We start from the raw sequence: 19,434 nt of genomic DNA, 5'->3' as shown, positions 1-19,434 counted from the left end.
CTGGATTACTCATCCAGTAACTTAACTACACTACCGTATCATCCTATTGAAGGGGTGCCAATTTGAGCATACAATACTAGTTTAGCCAACTGTCCCCAAAACTGATCATTCGGGTTTAGTGTGGTTATGGAAAAGGACAAAGCTAGACCAGGAGTGAAAGTTCTCAATTGGGGAAAGGTCAGTTTTACTCATCTGAGATGTGATTTAACAAAAGTGGACTGGAATCGTTACTTGAAGGTAAATCGTTGTCTGAGCACCGGGAGGTATTCGAGAAGGAGATAGTGAGGGTTCAGATCAAATATGTTCCCACAAAGAAGGGCAGGACTCCCAAAACTAGCACTCCCTGGATGCCAAGATGCATAGAGGGTTGAACAAAAGCAAAATACAGCAGATGCTGGAAATCAGAAACAAAAACAAAAAATGCTGGAAATACTCAGCAGGTCGGGTAGCATCTGTGGAGAGAAAAACAGAGTTAACATTTCAGGCCTGTGACTTTCATCAAATTTGTCAAAGGTTAGAAATATAATAGGTTTCAGCAAGTGAAAGGGGTTAAGGAGGTGATGAACAACAAAAGGGAAGGTCTGTGATAGGGTGGAGGGCAGGAGAGATTAAATGACAAAAGGTTTCATAGTACAAAGCCAAATGGCTTGGTAATGGGACAAGTGAAGAAATATAGAGGGTAGGATAAATTTAAAAAAGGGAAGCTTATGTCAGATACCAAGAACTCAATACTGCAGAAAGTCCAGCAGAGTATAGAAAATAGTGAGGTGAAATCAAAAAGATAATTAGGAAAGCCAACAAATAAAATATTGGCAAGTAAAATGGAGGAAGCCACAAAGATGTTTTATGTATACATAAAGAGCAAGAGGATAACTAAGGAAAAAATAAGGACCATTAGAGACCAAAAAGATAACCTGTGTGTGAAAGAGGATGATGTGGGCATGTTCTTAATGAATACTTTGTGTCTGTCTTCACAAAAGATGGAGATGTACAAACATTGTAATTGAGAAGGGGTGTGAAATATTAGATGGGATAAGCATAGCGAAAGAGGAAATATTAAGCTGTTAATCATCTTTGAAAGTAGTTAAATCCCCAGACCCAGATGAAACGTATCCAGGCTGTTAGTAGAAGCAAGGGAGAAAATAGTAGAGGCTCTGACCATCATTTTCCAATCCTCTCTGGCTACAGGCATGATGCTGGAGGACTGCTACTGTTGTGCCGTTGTTTAAAAAGGGAGAACGGGATAGATGGAATAATTGCAGGCCAGTCAGCCCAACCTTGGTGATGGGCAAATTATTGTGGGAAAAATTCTGAAGGACAATATTAAGCAGCATTTGGAAAGGCACATTAATCAGGGACAGTCAGCAGAGATTACTTAAGGGACAGTTGTGTCTGACTAACTTGATTGAATTTTTTGAGGAGTTAGTTAAGAAGGAAGGGTTGATGAAGATAGCACATTTGATGTCGTCTTCATGAATTTTAGCAAGGCTTTTGGCAGACTGATCAGAAAAATAAAAGCCCATGGCATCCAAGGGCAAATGCCAAGTTGAATCCAAAATTGGCTCAGTGGCAGGAAGCAAAAGGTAATGCTCAGCAGGTGTTTTGTGACTGGTAGCTTGTTTCCTGTGGGGTTCAATAGGGCTCAGTACTAGGCCTTTTGCTTTTCGTGGTATTTATCAGTGATTTAGACTCAAATGTAGGGGGCATAATTAAGAAGTTTGCAGTTGACACAAAGTTTACAATTGATACAAAAATTGGCTTTGTGGTTGATAATGAGGAAAAAGCTGTAAACTGCAGGAAGGTAACGGGCTGTTAGGTGGACAGAAAATTGGCAAATGGAATTTGATCTGGAGAGGTGTAAGGGAAGTGCATTTAGGGAGGGCAAAAAAGACAAGGAAATACACAATAAATGGTAGGATACTGAAGTGGAGCGGGACCTTAGAGTGAATGTCCACAGATCCCTGAAGGTAGCAAAACGGGTAGATAAGGTGGTTAATCAGGTATTCAGGATGCTTTCCTTTAATAGCTGAGGCATAGGACGTAAGAGCCAGGGAGGTTATGCTGGAACTGTGTATAAAACAGGAGTTAGGCCAGAACTCTGTGCAATTCTGGTCACTGCATTACAGGAAGGATGTGATCACACTAGAGAGGGTACAGAGGAAATTTATGAGGATGTTGCTAGGACTGGAGAATTTTAGCCACGAAGAAAGATTGGATGAGCTGGGACAATGTTCCCTCTAAGCCGCACAGCCACGCAGCAATGCAAACGTTCCCTTGCAGCTGCGTGCAAGTTGGCCAGTTTAAGTTGCTACCTGTGTGTGGCCACAGAGAAAAATTAAAGGGACCACGCACTTAAATGAATTGGCTGCACACCACAAAAAGAATTAGAGAGTACATTGGGCTGGGGTTGTTTTCTTTGGAACAGACGGGGCTGAAGGGGATTTAATTGAGGTTTATAAAATGATGAGGGGCCCAGATAGAGTGGTTAAGAAAGATCTATTTCCCTTAACAGAGCAGTCACTAACCAGGGGACATAGATTTAAAGCAGTTGGTAAAAGGATTAGATGGGCATTGAGAAATACTTTTCACCCAGGGGTTGGTGGGGGTCTGGAACCAACTGCCTGAAACAGTGGTAGAGGCAGAAATCCTCATGGCACTTAAAAAGTACTTGGATATGCACGGTGCTGTAACCTACAAGGCTATGGACCAAGAGATGGAAAGTGGGATTAGGCTGGATAGCACTGTTTTGGCTGGCATACACACGATGGGCCGAATGACCTCCTTCTGTGCCATAAATTTCTGTGGTTCTACTCCAGAATCATGCAGGAGATAACACTAGCCTTTTATTTCTTCATTACCAACGGTCCCCTGCCCGGCCACCTTCTCTTCCAACAATTAGTGCGAGGAGCTTGTGAACCTCTTTTATCACGAAGATGGAGGTCATCCGTTTATTTGTCTCTACCCTACTCCCCTTCCCTTTGTCTTCCGAGTCAAACCTCCCACAAGGTTCTCCTACCCTGATCTTTTTCTTTTCTGCCATCCCCAAACCCTTTTTCAATTCACCTTATCCATGAGATCCACCTTGACCCCATTCCCACTAAAACGCTGACCACTAAACTTGCCTTCTTGACCCCATGCTAACTGACGTCATAAATGGTTCCCTGTCCTCAAGTACTGTCCCCCTTCCATTTTTAAACCACAGTCGTCATCATCTCTTCAAAAACAAACAGCTTTCGATCCATCTGACCTTGCATGTTACTACCCCAACTCCAATCTCCCTTTCCTCTCAAGTCCTTGAATGTGTATTCACCTCCCAAATCCATGCCCTTCATTCCTGCGACTCCATGATTGAATCTCTCCTAATCTGGTTTCCACCACTGCCACTACACTGAAATGGCCGTAATCAAGGTTACAAATGACATCCTCTCTGACCAACTATGTGGCCATGTTGCACTATCCCTCCTCAACCTCCTGTACCTCACTATAGGCTTCACCATTGTGGACTACACCATCCTTCTCCATCTCTCTTCCATTGTCCAGCTCAGTGGCATAGTTTGTTCTCGCCTATTTGATTGCAGCCAGCCTTTCTTCCCGTCTAAGCACTATTGTCTCTGGAATTCCCCATGGATCCTTGGCCTTCTCCTCTTCCTCGTCTTTGTGGTGCTCTTGAAAGACTCCAAAACTTCCATATGTGTTGTTGGCACCGAGCTCTGTCTCTGTGTTGTCAGACGACTTGCCCGACATCCAGTCTTGGATGAGCTGGAAATTCTTCAGTTAAATATTGAGAAGATAAACCTATTGTCCTTGGGCCCCTTCTGCATTCCATACATTTGCTAAAAATTACATCCCCTTCCCTGTATTCTCAAGAAGAGGTGTGCCACATAAAATTTATTTTGGGATGATGAGCACAGAGGATTTTGATGGTATGACTGCAAATTTTTCAGATCTTTGACAGGACGCATTAAGTGCTGAAATATCCTGTTTAATTTTTAATGGGTTAGTTATAATGTTCTTTTCATATTTGTCATGAAGTTTTTTTGTTTGAACACAATACATACTGTATTTTTAAAAAATGCGTGTGCTTGCTTGACTAAGCACTGCATTGTCGGAGACACTGATTAGATCAAAGCCATTGCAAGAGTCATCCTGTAACTCACGGAAGGTTCTTCCCTCCTATCTTGACGGTGTTTAATCCTGCTGGGCTGCAGTTTCACTGGCACCAATGGCCCTCCAGTACCACAACAGGTGACCTTGACGTGAGTCCAGGCACGGAATGTTGGAAAACTCTCTTTGTCCAAGGCTACACCTAGTCCTTTCTTTGCCCAACAGGCACACGTTTTAACATAATTCATTGCAAAGTGGTCGGTCATACCACTGGAATATTGTTCACATTTTTATTGTAGAATTTTTTTAAAAAATCTTGTTTCCTAATGACATAATTCTGCTCCATTCCCCATAATGGTCTCTGTCACTGCTTCCAGCTACGTACTGATACTACTCTGGGGTCCAAACACTAGTACACCCTGTGGACTGGAATTCCGGATCATCTTGTAGTTTTGTGAGATCATCAGTTCCCATGAGCAGCACTGTTTCATCTTTTGGAGCAACAGTTAGCATAAAGTAGGAGCCAACAGCAGTGATTCAGGCTGCTTCTTTGAACTTGGGGAAGGAAGAGAAAGAAGAGCAGTGGAGTGTCAACGTACATAAGAGGGAAAGGGATTAACACTGAACTGGTAAGGGGAAGAAATCTAGAGTATTTTAACAATCAGATTTAGCAACTGTGAGCAATAATAGATACACAATATAGCCTGCAGTCTCTCTGCAAGAAGTAAGGAAATTTCCCACAAATTTCCTTTGTTCCTGTTCAAAATTGAGGACTTATTTTGCACCATAGGCATGTGGCAGGCAACTGGCATTCTGATTTAGATGAGCTGAGTTGACACAGAGCAGTGATCAAACTTGGAATTTTCTTGGTTTATGCAGTTCAGTACTACATTTATCTGATGAGCCATATGAGAAACTGGCCCAGTCATCAATTTAATCAAATTGCATTAATAGTGGCTGTTTTATTTTATAAAGAAATTGTCACGACCAGGTGAAAAAGGTGTCTAGGGGTCTTTTAAAATAAGAACCAGAAATGCTGGAAATACTCAGCAGGTCTGGCAGCAACTGTGGATGGAGAAGCAGAGTTAATGTTTCAGGTCAGTGACCCTTCATCTAGGGGTCTTTTACTGTCTTCACCTGGTCTTATTGTAACGGGGTTTGATTTTTAAACACACTTGTGATTTGAGCTGCCTCCTTGGTGAATCCTTGTTCACCACTTTCCAATTATAAGGCAAAGAAATGAACACACCAGGTTTTCTTTAGGCTTAAAGAAGAAAAGTGAAATTTATTAAAACTTACGCCTAGCAATACACACTGCACCCCACGCTAGCATGCATATGTGATACGCATATGCAAATAGAGACAGAAAAGAGCAGGAGAAAAATAAAATGGAGAGGTTTGAAACAATATCAGAAGAGGGTTTCTTGTTACTGTTTCTGTGTTTCCAGCTCACCATGGAGTCTTTGATTGTCGGAAGCTCTTACTTTTTGTTGGGGCCCAGTATTCTTCTTAAACCTTGTTCACATAGACTTTTCTCTCTTTGAGTTTACGTGTCTTCAGTGGTTCTTCAGTTCCATGAGAAAGAGATGGGAACAGACAGGAGAGAGGTCTTTTCAGTGCAGGAGCCAACAGCCTGCTGATTTCAAAATCCCTGTTGGAAGTTCAAATTCAAAAAAACTCCAACAGTCAGCCAGTCATGTGACCAAATTGTTCTGACCACATCTGTTTGTATATTTGGCCATCTTGGCAGTTAACCTGGAATAGCCTTTCCCCCTTCAATGTCTGGTAATCATCATTGTGGATTAAATTGGATCAGGGAATAGCTCCTTTGTCCTTTGAAGTACTTGTCTGTTGATATGCTAATGTCTGTCTCCAGCCAAAGTCTCCAATTGTTTTTTAAAGCAAGTTCTTCAATAGTTTAAAATCAATGTTCATGTGGCGAAATTAATTTCCTCATTCTTGGCAGGTGGGGGGGGGGGCTTGTCTCACAAAAGCTAGAACATTGCTTTTTCCAGCTCATGAATGTGGAGATTTTGCTACAGCTAAGTTGCTTGCTTAAATTGAAGTTTCCAGCACAACAGCAACCCCTTCTCAAATTAGCTGTTAATAAGTTTTAAATCATTTGAGTATTTCTAACATTTTTTAAAAATACGATGACTTTAGGGAGTTTGTTTTCAACTGAAAGCTGTTCAAAGTCCTTATTCTTGATTCACTGATTAGCCATTGAATGGAGAACTTGTAGCTACGCTGTTCTAGGACAGGAGTGAGTTTCAAAGGCATTCAGTGCTGAAATAAGATCTTTCATGTGATGTTTAGAAATTCATATTGTAGTCATACCTAATGTCAGTTCCTGATTTATTTGCACAAGTGTCCGTGTATATCTGTTATAAAAGAACAATTACGGTACAGAAGGAGGCCATTCAGCCCAATGTGTCTGTGCCGGCCGAAGAAAACCTAGCCACCCAATCCAGTCCCACATTCCAGCACCTGGTCCAAAGCCTTACAAGCTACAGCACTTCAGGTGCATGTCCAGGTACCTTTTAAATGAGCTGAGGGTGTCTTCCTCCACCACTGATCCGGGCAGTGAATTCCAGACACCCACCACCCTCTAGGTGAAAAAGTTTTTCCTCGTGTCCCCTCTAATCCTTCTACCAATCACCTTAAATCTGTGCCCCCTGGTAATTGACCTCTTCGCTAGGGGAAACAGGTCCTTCCTGTTTACTTTATCTAGGCCCCTTATAATTTTGTACACCTCAATTAAGTCTTTACTCATAGCTGCAACTTTCAAACCTTGGCAACGTTCTTGTAAATCTCCTCTGTACTCTCTCCAGAGGAATTATGTCCTTTCTATAATGTGACCAGAACTCTGTGCAATACTCCAGATGTGGCCTTACCACAGTTCCAGCATTACATTCCTGCTTTTGTATTCTATACTTCGGCCAATAAAGGAAAGCATTCCATATGTCCTGCCACCTTCAGGGATCTGTGGACATGCACTCATGGGTCTCTCACTTCTACTCCTCTCAATATCCTCCCGCTTATTGTGTATTCCCTTGCTTTGTTTGCCCTTCCCAAATGCATTACCTCACACTTCTCTAGATTGAATTCCATTTGCCACTTTTCCGCCAACTCAACCAAACCGTTGATATCATTCTGGAGTCTCCAGCTATCCTCTTCACTATCAACTACACAGCCAATTTTTGTGTCATCAGCAAATTTCCCAATCATGTTTCCCACATTTAAGTCCAAATCATTAATATATACCACAAACAGTAAGGGATCCAACACTCAGCCCTGTGGAACGCCACTGGAAACTGCTTTCCATTCGCAAAAACATCTGTCGGATAATACCCTTTGTTTGCTGTCCCTGAGCCAATTCCAGATCCAACCTGCCACGTTCTCCTGTATCTCTTGGGCTTTCATTTTATTGACCAGTCTGCCATGCTTTACTAAAATCCATGTAGACCACATCCATTGCACTGCCCTCATCAGTCCTTCTTTTCACTTCCTCAAAAAATTCTTATCAGGTTAGTAAGACATGACCTTCCCTTAACAAATCCATGCTGACTATCCCTGATTAATCCGTGCGTTTCTAAGTGGCAGTTTATCCTGTCCCTCAGAATTGATTCTAATAATTTACCCACCACTGAGGTCAGACTGACTGGCTTATAATTACTTGGGCTATTCCTCGCACCCTTTTTAAACAATGGTATAACATTTGCTGACCTCCAATCCTCTGGCACCTCGCCCATATCAAGTGAGGATTTGAAGATGATCCTCAGCACATCGGTTATTTCCTCCCTGGCTTCCTTTAACAACCTAGGATGCAAACCATCCGGCCCTGGCGATTTATCCACTTTCAGGGATGTCGGACCCTCTTGTACTTCCTCTCTCATTATGCTTATTGTATCTAATATTCAAGTCTGCAACGTATCTGCAAACAAGTTACAATATATGCCTGTTAATACAATAGCATTTCTGACCTCATTTTCTGTTCTGCAGCTGCTGGCCTTATGCACACATTCAATGCACATGCAGCCACAGATATTACAGGCTTTGGGATTCTTGGGCATGCTCAGAACCTGGCAAAACAGCAACGAAATGAAGTTTCATTTGTTATCCATAACCTGCCTGTCCTCGCTAAGATGGCGGCCGTGAGCAAAGCATGTGGGAATATGTTTGGGTTGATGCATGGCACTTGCCCTGAAACATCAGGTAATTTTTATGAATATTATTTTTGCAAGTGAGTGATTTTTAATGCTCATATATCCCTGAAAGCTACAAAGCATACCATATAGGGCTGGGCAGACAGGCAGTGACAGTTCTGCAATGTAATTGGAATGTCAGCTTGGCTCAGTTGACTCTGGCCTCATAGCAGGATTTAAGCTCATAATCTAGTCCGACACTCCAATTGCTGAATTATAATTTTGTGGGTGCTCGCCATCATCCAATACTTTGCCCAAATGGGCACTCTTCATATTTGAGCCTGTAGAACCATTAGTGCTCTCTGACTCTCTGGTTTTGCAACTGAGCTCAACATGTCCTCCTTCATGTTTGCACTTGTAAGCTGCGCAGTAAGAATCCCTGAATGATGAACGGGAGCAGGATCCTGGCTATTTCTTGGTATCCCATAACTAAAGGGTATATACCGAGAGCCCTCTATAATGGCTGTATAATTACATGAGCAGATACTAACTAATTACTTCAGTTTTAGCTATCATCATGTTCTGATGGTGGCATAAGATGCTGACTTGTGAAATATGCTTATTTGCAGGAGGCCTTTTGATCTGTCTTCCACGGGAACAAGCAGCCCGGTTTTGTGCAGAAATAAAATCACCAAAATATGGTGAAGGTTATCAGGCATGGATCATTGGAATAGTAGAAAAGGGCAATCGTACTGCCAGGATCATAGACAAACCACGGATCATCGAAGTAGCTCCGACAGTTGCAACACAAAATGTCAATCCAACTCCTGGTGCCACGTCTTAAAAGAAAAAACGCACACAGAAAAGGTGACATTCATTGCAGTTCTGATGCCATCCCAAAAAACTTTGTAAATTTAACTTGTCTGCCTAGTGTCGGCCTTTTGGCAGATCATGCGTGGATATAAAATAAATCCATTGCCTTGTTTTTCTGTTACATTAACTGAAGATGCACCTAATACTAAGGCAGCTTCTAAGTTGAGAACTTAATATACGATACTGTTGATTCATTTTGAATCTTTAGACACTTGCTGTCTGTGCCGCATAGGCTCTCTTAAAGTGCTTCACATAGAGCACACCTTACCAACGGCAGTGCAGCAGCATTTCATTTGGTCACTATATTAGATGAAAACTACTTGTCAGCAAATTTGTTGCCTTGAAAGCTTTTCAGAAAGTTACAGATTGCAGTTGTTATAACAATTAATGGAATGCAGCAGTTTGCATGATTTCATTTGGTCTTTGGTTTGTAATGTTTATTCACACAGTTAAGATGTAATGTTAGTGTTGACTTTACTCAGTTGCTCTGTCTGTAAAAACGAGTAGGTCTTCTGTGCTATATTCGCATGGCCAGCACTTCACTTGGAAGAGAAGTATTTCTTTCCAATATGGTAAATCTTAAACGATAATGTTATCATGGTATGTTTTCTATTATTTTGTAGCAGACACAGATGTATGTGCTAGTTTACACTGTGGTTTGCTGTTATATCATGCAGAAAATGTTGCAGACCAAACGAAAGGCTACTGTAAAATACTCTAAGATTGAAGCTCAGATTGAACTACACTATGACTTTTTTAAAAATATAATCAATTATGTTGACATGTGCTGTGGTTATTAGTGTTTAATACATTTTATATTTTGTAAAGTGATATCTGCATCTGCTTTTCTATAAATACAAATAATCTCTAGCACAATGCTACTTTGCTTTTATTTTTTTAATTATGCTCTATTGATTCTCTGTTCTCTTAAACTTGATTTATATCACTTATGTCACATCTTGAAGTTGAACATAATATTCTAATGAATATTTGAAGTTTCTCCTCTTCTCCCCACCCCTTCCGCCTTCTTGTATGTTACTTTGTAAGCACATGCCTTTGTTTCTGTATCATATATGTTAAAAGTGTATTACGATTGAGATTTTGTTACTTGGGGGCCTTTTATTTGCTGCTTTCCCCACACCCCCTCCTCCCTTCCCAATAGAAGTTTCACAGCACAATAACCCAGTTCATTAAATTGGAGATTTGTTGAAATAGTTGTTGATTTTATTTTTCCTATTTCCCCATCACCCTTGCATTAAGTTATTTTGATTACTTTGTTCTCTAAGGCAATTTGCAGAAATGCAGTGTGAGATAAAATAACTGACTTTGGGTTCAAAATTCCATGTGCAGCTTTTCAAGCATAGCTGATTTATTTGCTCTAATCTATGCTAACTTCATGGTGAAATGCAATTTATGTCTCTGTTTGTGCATCCATGTTTGGGAACTTGGGCCCCCTGAGGAATTGAATATTTAATTTTTTTTTGAAACAGTTCTCTTCAAATAGAAGGGTGTTGCTGTCTGTGTGCTCTGAAATTTTCCTTGACATCAGTTAATGTCCTGTCAAGATCAGCTGAAAGGTGTGTCCGTAATAACACAAGGTTATTCTGTCTGTTCATTCTACCATTATTGTCTCCTGGAAAAAACAGTGATAAACTTGCCCTCCTATAGCAACAATAGGCACCCAATAAAAACTTTTAAGCTGTCCATAATAGACAAACTATGAACAAAACAGATAATTTAAAGGCCAAATGTTAGAAATATCAGGATCAACACGTGGCAGATCTGAAACTAGATGTTTACATCAGTTTTTGCAGATGAAGCCATAAAACATTTGGGATCTAGTTGTGCATTCAGCATCTTCTGCATTTTACTGGGGTTTTCAGGTATGTCGTACCTCTGGGAAAGTCCACATGGTGGGCAATGTCTCCAGTGATTTGTATTTTGATGTCACTAAGAACCAATGTCAGATGACACTGAGCCCTGTTGTGGGAGTGGCAGTTTTCTTTTCCTGTGTTAAGTACAATGGTAATGTTTCAGGTACAACCCCTCACCTGTTCTGTCAAAGCGTTCTACCTGAAAGGTTAATTTTTTCTCATTTCTCCACAGATGCTGCCTGCCCTGCTGAGTGTTTACAACAATTTCAGTTTTTGTTTCCAACTTCCAGCATCTACAGTATTTTGCTTTTAAGGAACAATGCTGTGTGCTCCTAGCATAGACTGTTTAGTGAGTTCATCATGATATCTAATCTCTTGAGTATTAATTTAAGCCATTCTGAATCATTACATTGATTTTATTTAAAATTCACTTTTTAAAAATTTGTGCATTGATGCAACTGGTGCTTTTCTGGTTCACACCCATGAGTTGGAGCGGTTTCCAAATTTTAAATTTTGTTGCTTGTATTCCTCAAGTAAGTGCCAGTTTGCTGCTCGCATGGTACCAATTAATATCTTTCAGCACACTAACTTGTTCAAGTGATTCAACTTTGTTTTTTTACAGTTGCCGATGGCTAAAAGTATTAATATCTGTCATCTAAGCATGACACCTAAAGCATGCATTTGAGAAAACTCAAGGAATTAAATGACATATACCATAATTTTTAAGCAAATGTGAAAAGAAATAGGTCATAGAGTCATTTATGGCACAGAAGGAGGCCATTCGGCCCATCAAGTCCATGCTAATGAGGCTTATTTTTTGATCTTCCAAAATAACAGGGCTGCAATAGAGTGATGCTGCTTCCATTTTTTTTTGAAACGAGTGAAGCATGTACCTGGGAACTGTAGAGACCGTTTGCCTTAACATCAGTGCTGGGAAAACTGCCCAAGAGCATTCTAGAGAATGCTATCCATGTTCACCTATATTGTGTAAAGGCTGTAAGAAAGAATTGGCATGATCGAATTTTAAAAAAATAAATGGCTGTGCCTTAGAGATCTTAAATTCTGGGAAGGCTTTTTTGATGAGGGTAATCCGGTGGAATTTCCATTGTATAAATTTTGCTTACTGTTAATACTACAGTTCTGAATCTAATAGCAATTTTTTTTAAACTAACCCTTTGAAGCTTCTCAAATAGAGTGGATACAAATCTATTTGTTTTCTGAAAACAGGTTTAAGTTGTAAAGGTAAAAGGAATCTATACAAAGCATTAAGACTGAATCCTACCTCCTGTTTGAAGAGAACCACATTTAAAGTGGATGATCCTGAAGCTGTCCAGTGGCAATGAATCTACACCATTTGGATATAAGCATCTATTGAGAATAAATACTGAATTGTTTCTAGCAATTTGTTTCAATTTACGAACACGTCAGCCTCCTTTATAAGCGTAGGACCAGCTGGACAAAGGACTGCAGAACCTGCATGGGAGTTCTGACAAGCCAAATATTTAAAAGGTTTTTTTGTCTGAAATAAGCTGCTTTATAGACCAGTATTTTTGTTGAAGATTTTGGAAAACCAAATGCTGGCAGTTTGATCCACGTTGAGCTTCAAGCACCTTTGTAAATCAAGAGACCAAATAAAAAGTGAGAAAAACTGTACTTGTCACTAATTCTGATCTCAAATAAAATCTGAAAATTGTGGTCACAAATGCAGGTGTACGATCATAATTTTAGTTTTCTTTTACCCATGTTTGCTGCCATTTTAATGCTCTTAAGCCTGACATAGATAGCACTGACAGAGGGGAAACTTGTTTGCCGGCATCAGATTGATCATTGTCCTCTACTGACAAACTTGTAAATGAAAGATCGTATCCATCATTTGATCTGTCTCAAATAGGTCGATGAGGAATACTGCTGAGGTTGTTCTATTTATCTTGAGACTAGCTAAAAAGGCTAATATTTTGAGCGATCTAGTATACAAACATAGAAAATAGGAGTAGGCCAATCGGCCCTTCGAGCCTGCTCTGCCATTCATTATGATCATGGCTGATCGTCCAACTCAGTAACCTGTTCCCTCTTTCGCCCCATATTCTTTGATCCCTTTAGACCCAAGACCTATATCTAACTCCTTCTTGAAAACATACAATGTTTTGGCCTCAACTGCTTTCTGTGGTAGCAAATTCCTTAGGCTCACCACTCGCTGGATGAAGAAATTTCTCCTCATCTCAGTCCTGAAAGGTTTACCTCGTATCCTTAGACTATGACCCCTGGTTCTGGACTCCCCCACCATCGGGAACATCCTCCTGCATCTACCCTGTCAAGTCCTGTTAGAATTTTATAGGTTTCTATGAGATTCCCCCTCACTCTCTCTCCTCATATGTCAGTCCTGCCATCCCAGGAATCAGTCTGGTAAACCTTCGCTGCACTCTCTCTATAGCAAGAACATCCTTTCTCAAATAAGGAGACCAAAAATACACACAATATTCCAGGTGTGGCCTCAGCAAGACATCCCTGCTCCTGTACTCGAATCCTCTCGCTATGAGGGCCAACATTTGCCTTTTTTAACCACCTGTTGGACCTGCATGCTTACCTTCAGAAACTGGGGTACGAGAACACCCAGGTCTCGCTGCATTTTTACAGAATCTCAGAATTGTTACAGCGCAGAAGCAGGCCATTTGGCCCATTGTGTCCGCACCAGGTCTCCAAAAGAGCATTTCCCTCAGTTCCCCTGCCTTCTCCCCATAACCCTGCACATTCTTCCTTTTCATATAACTGTCTAATTCCCTTTCCCTGTCTGCAAGGGATAGCCCTTATCTCCAAGAAGCCACCGCACCCCCCGCCCTTTATTTTATAGTCATTCAGATAATCTTCCTTCCTGTTTTTGCAACCAAAGTGCATAAACTCACATTTACCCACATTATACTGCATCTGCCATGCAATAGCCCACTCACTCAACTTGTCCAAATCACCCTGAAGCCTCTCTGCATCCCCCTCACAACTCGCCCTCCCACCGTTTTGTGTCATTTGCAAAGTTGGAGATATTACATTTAGTTCCCTCATCTAAATCATTAATATATATTGTGAATAGCTGGCTGGGGTCCTAGCACCAATCCCTGCGGTACCCCACTAGTCACTGCCTGCCATTCGGAAAAAGACCCATTTACCCCTACTCTTTGTTTCCTGTCTGCCAACCAATTTTCTATTCATCGCAGTACACTACCCCCAATCCCATGCGCTTTAACTTTACACGCTAATCTCTTATGTGGTACTTTGTCGAAAACCTTCTGAAAGTCCAAATAAACCACAGCCACTGGCTCCCCCTCATCAACTCTACTATAGTTACATCCTCGAAGAATTCTAGTAGATTTGTCAAGCATGATTTCCCTTTCGTAAATCCATGCTGACTCTGCCCCGATTCTACCACTGTTCTCTAAGTGCTCTGCTATAAAATCTTTGATAATGGACTCTAGAATTTTCCCCACTACCGATGTCAGGCTGACTGGTCGATAAGTCCCTGCTTTCTCTCTACCTCCCTCTTTAAATAGTGGGGTTACATTAGCTATCCTCCAATCTGTAGGAACTGTTCCAGAGTCTATAGAATCTTGGAAGATGACCACTATTTCTAGGGCCACTTTATTAAGTATTCTGGGATGCATACCATCAGGCACTGGGGATTTATTGGCCTTCAATCCCATCAATTTCCCCAACACCATTTCTCTACTAATATTGATTTCCTTCAGTTCCTCTCTCTCACTAAGCCCTGTGTTCCCCAACATTTCTGGTATGATATTTGTGTCCTTTGTGAAGATTCAAGTAGAATAATATAACAAATAGGAGCAAGAGTAGACCCTTCAAGCCTATTATGCCATTCAATACAATTATGGCTGATCTATCTCAACTCCACCTTCCTGCACTATCCCCAAATCCCTCAATTCCCTACATACCCAAAAATCTTAACAATCTGTCTTGAATATACTCAATGACCAGCCACAGCTCTCTGTGGCTGTAACTTCACAAAATGACTAAAACAGAGGGGAGGGAATAACAAAAGACAAGAGTGAGTAAAGATATGAAAATGACTCATAACAAAATGGCGAAGAGATTTTACACAGATAAAGTCGAAATATAAAGAAGAATAGGCTAGAGTGACAGTAGAAGGGGAGTTGTAGTGGTGGGTATGTTACTGGTCTTGTAATGCAGGGCCTGAACTAATAATCACTAGATTTGAGTTCAAATCCTGCCATGGCAATTTGTAAATGAAGTCAGTTAATTAAATAAATCTGAAATAAAAAGATAGTCTCAGTAATGGTGACCAAAAAACTATTGGGTTGTTGTAAAATTGAAACCCAACTGGTTCATTACTGCCCTTTAGGGAAGGAAACTTGTCTTTACATAGTCTGTCTATATGTGTCTCCAGACTCATGTCAATGCAGTTGACTTAACTGCCTAGCAAGCTGCTAAAGTGGCTCACCACCATCTTGAGGGCAATTAGGGATGGGCAATAAATGCTGGCCTTTTTAGCAATGCCTGTAAATGCATACGTTTTTAAAAAGCAGACCCAATGAAGTTGTTCAAAGCATTCACCTAATCTGTGTTTGGTCTCCTTAATATTGAGAAGACTGTGCTGTCTACAGTAAACATGTTCTAATAGATTGCGGGAGGGGCATGTACAATACCTCTTGTAGAGTTCTGGGGACTGGTAGAATGGTGTGGGATTAAGGAAATGGATACATTTTACATTTATTATCATTGTATAAGTAATTTGAGCAGTGCGACATTTTACTGGGTGATGGAGAAGTGGGTTATGTGATCTGGGGAAAATTAGGGAGGGGAAAATGCACTTGGTACGGGAATCATGTTGTGAAATGGAAGGTTGGGCAGGTGCAGAGGCAAGTGGGATGGAAGATGAGGACAAGAGGGACCCTGTGTTGTACGAGTAAGGAAGAACTGGCAAGTACAGAGGCATGGAAAATAGACAAATGTGACCGTAGCTGTGAAAACCTTGAAGTGCAACAAAGACATTTTAGAAGCTCAATTGAGCAGCATGCAGTATTCCTAAGTGTCAGCTGTGAAATGTGTTTTAGTTAACATTAAATGAAAAGTAGCAGCCAATCGCAATAGATGTGCAATAATGATTTTGCACTACCGAAGCAGCTAATAATTTGAGACCTATATATTTTGAAAAGACTGAAAATTTCCTCTGGGTATTACCTGGCGGGGTAGATACTGAGAGGATGTTACACCTTGTGGGTAATCTAGAACAATGGGGCACTGTTTCAAAATAAGGGGTCTCCCATTTAAGATGGAGGTGAGGAGGAATTTCTTTTCTCCGGGTCGTTAATCTTCAGAATTCTCTACCTCAGAGGGCAGTGCAGGCTCGGTTAGTAAATATATTCAATGCTGAGTTAGTCAAATTTTTGATCTATAAGTGAGTCCAGGGTTATGGGGGGGGGGGAGGCAGGCAGAAAAATGGAGTTGAGGCCACAATCAGATCAGCCATGATCTTACTGAATGGCAGAGCAGGCTTGAGGGGCCAAATGGCCTACTCCTATTCCTATTATGTTCTTAAGTTTACCCTATCACTACATAGAGGAACAGTAACATTGGGTGAAGAGGTGTGAAACCAGACAGAGAGGGAGAGAGATACACACAGGCACCGGTGATTAATGAAGGGGATCATAACAGGAAACAGTAGGAGGGAAAAGTTGGAGCAAGGGTGAAAATTTAGAGGAGCTCATCAAGAGACAATAGAAGATCACAGTAGAGAAAGGTGTAAGTCAACAGCAATGACAAACTAAAAGTGTTTTTGTTTAGATCCAGAGCCAGACCAACGTTTAACATTGTTTACTGACGGGCAGTACATTATCTCTAAAATCGTGAGTACATCCTGTTTTTTCCCCCCTCCCCTTTGCCCACCCCTCCATCCTACAAACAGTCTAACTGCACTGGCTCCAGTTTCCAAGCACACACAAAAATGATGGCCTTTTAGGTTGTAAGTCAGCAGAATGTCAAATGGTGGAACTGTACAACTGCCAAAATTAGGAAGTTGGAAATTACTATTTCTTATTCATTTGTGGGATGTGGTCGTTATTGGTAAGACCAACATTTATTGCCCTTCAGCTGCATTCTTGAATGCTAGGCCATTTCAGAGGGCAGGTTTCCCTCTGTAAAGGACATCAGTGAACCACACGGGTTTTTATGATAATCCAGTCGTTCCATAGTCATCATTACTGATACTACCTTTTAGTTCCAGATTTATTTAATTAACTTAATTTAAATTCCCCAGCTGCCATGGTGGGCTTTGAACTCTTGTCACCAGATAATAGATCCAGGCCTCTGGATTACAAATTTAGTAGCATAAGCAGTAGACTACAATACGCTATATAGTTCCTCAAACTTATTCTTCCGCACACCGTTGCCATTTGGATTTTCATGTTGTATGTGACCTTGTTTTCCAAGCTCCAAACAGACGCTGAAATAGCAATACCTGAGTTATGCAAAGAAACTGCTCAATTAGCATAGAAATAATTGGTTCGCTCTATAAACAGAATAGACTTGAGACAGTGGTGTAGTGGTAATGACACTGAACAAGTTAGTAATCCAAAGGCCTAGGCCAATACCCTGGGCACGTGGGTTCAAATCCCACCATGGCAGCTGGTGGAATTTAAATTCAATTAAATAATAAGTTCAATTAATTAATAAAATCTGGAATTTAAAGCTAATCTCAGTAATAGTGCCATGAAACTATCATCGATTGTCATAAAAACCCACCCGGTTCACTAATGTCCTTACCTGATCTGGCCTACATGTAACTCCAGACCCACAGCAATGCGATTGACTCTTAACTGCCCTCTGAAATGGCCTAGCAAGCCACTCAGTTGTCAAAGGCAATTAGGGATGGACAATAAATTCTAGCCTTGCCAGTGACACCCCCATCCCATGAAAGAATTTAAAAAGTGTAGAGTATTGATTTAAGGAAAATGATGACAGTGTAACTCATTTGTGTTGATGTCATTTGAGAGTTATGTTCAGTTTGTACCACTGAAAGAGATAGACTTGGATTTAATTAGCACCTTTCATGACCTCAGGCTTTCCCAAAGTACTTTACAGCTAATGAAGTACATTTTTTAGCAGTGTAGTCACTGTTATAATGCAGGAAATGTGGCAGCCAATTTGTGCACAGCAAGCTCCCACAAGTAGTGGTGTGATAATGACTGGATAATCTGTTCAAGGGTAACCATTGGCCAGGGCACAGGCAAGAACTCCCCTGCTCATTTTCAAAATAATGCCATGGAATCTTTTACATCCACTTGACAGGGCAGACGGGGCCTCAGTTTAACGTCTCATCTGATAGATGGTACCTTGACCAGTGCAGCACTCCCTCACTACTGCACTGGAGAATCAGCTTAGATTATGTGCTCAAGTCTTTAGATTGGGACTTGAGCCCGCAACCTTTTGACTCAGAGTCCTACCAACTGGACCTGGTATATATCTTCTGTGTATGGACTTAAAATACACTGTGGTGAGGTAATTTTTTACAATTCATTCATTGCATGTGGGCAGGCCAGCATTTATTGCCCATCCCTCATTGCCCCTGAGAAGGTGGTGGTGAGCTGCCTTCTTAAACCGCTGCAGTCCATGTTCCAGGATTTTGACCCAGCGACAGTGAAGGAATGGCGATATAGTTCTAAGTCAGGATGGTGTGTGGCTTGGAGGGGAACTTGCAGGTGGTGATGTTCCCATGCATCTGCTGCCCTTGTCCTTCTAGGTGGTAGAGGTCACAGGTTTGGAAGGTGCTGTTGAAGGAGCCTTGGTGCGTTGTTGCAGTGCATCTTGTAGATGGTACACACTGCTGCCACTGTGCGTCGGTGGTGGAGGGAGTGAATGTTTGTGGATGGGGTGCCAATCAAGCGAGCTGCTTTGTCCTGGATGGTGTCAAGCTTCTTGAGGGTTGTTGGAGCTGCACCCATCCAGGCAAGTGGAGAGTATTCCATCACGCTCCTGACTTGTGCCTCGTAGATGGTGGACAGGCTTTGGGGAGTCAGGAGGTGAGTTACTCGCCGCAGAATTCCTAGCCTGTGACCAGCTCTTGTAGCCACGGTATTTATATGGCTACTTCAGTTCAGTTTCTGGTCAATGGTAGCCCCTAGGATGTTGATAGTGGGGGATTCAACGATGGTAATGCCGTTGAATGTCAAGAGGAGATGGTTAGATTCTCTCTTGTTGGAGATGGTCATTGCCTGGCACTTGTGTGGCGCGAATGTATAAATGCTTACACTATTTTCAGCAGAGACACTGACCTGTTTTGTAATAGACTGCATTTGCTGACAATGCTACCATTAGGTGGCGCTGCTGTGGCACATGCACAAATGCAACATGAGCCAGTAAAACGTCACAGACTGTGACTGTAGGCAGCTGCCAGGACTAAAGATGGCGCTGCTCAA

The 19,434-nt window shown here is 41.4% G+C and overlaps 1 protein-coding gene across 4 annotated transcripts in view; it reads left to right on the top strand.

Annotated features, from left to right (window-relative positions):
* sephs1 (selenophosphate synthetase 1) overlaps nucleotides 1-12,699 on the top strand; it is a 67,483-nt gene extending 54,784 nt beyond the window's left edge. The window contains exons 8-11 of one of the 4 annotated variants that reach the window (XR_010977697.1): nucleotides 8,107-8,319; nucleotides 8,879-9,116; nucleotides 11,229-11,345; nucleotides 12,224-12,699. Coding sequence is in view for 3 of the 4 variants with exons in the window: in XM_068059562.1 (XP_067915663.1) it covers nucleotides 8,107-8,319; nucleotides 8,879-9,093 (428 nt within the window). In the remaining variant the exon portion in view is untranslated. Of the gene's footprint in view, nucleotides 1-8,106; nucleotides 8,320-8,878; nucleotides 10,335-11,228 lie in introns of those variants that run through there. The other 3 variants (XM_068059562.1, XM_068059561.1, XM_068059560.1) reach the window with 3 other exon arrangements.
* Nucleotides 12,700-19,434: the final 6,735 nt, after the last annotated feature.

Source organism: Heterodontus francisci, chromosome 27 (assembly GCF_036365525.1).
Source record: "Heterodontus francisci isolate sHetFra1 chromosome 27, sHetFra1.hap1, whole genome shotgun sequence".
NCBI lineage: Eukaryota > Metazoa > Chordata > Chondrichthyes > Heterodontiformes > Heterodontidae > Heterodontus > Heterodontus francisci.
The sequence above is the reverse complement of the archived record's forward strand: the minus strand, read 5'-3'. Positions and strand labels throughout refer to the sequence as shown.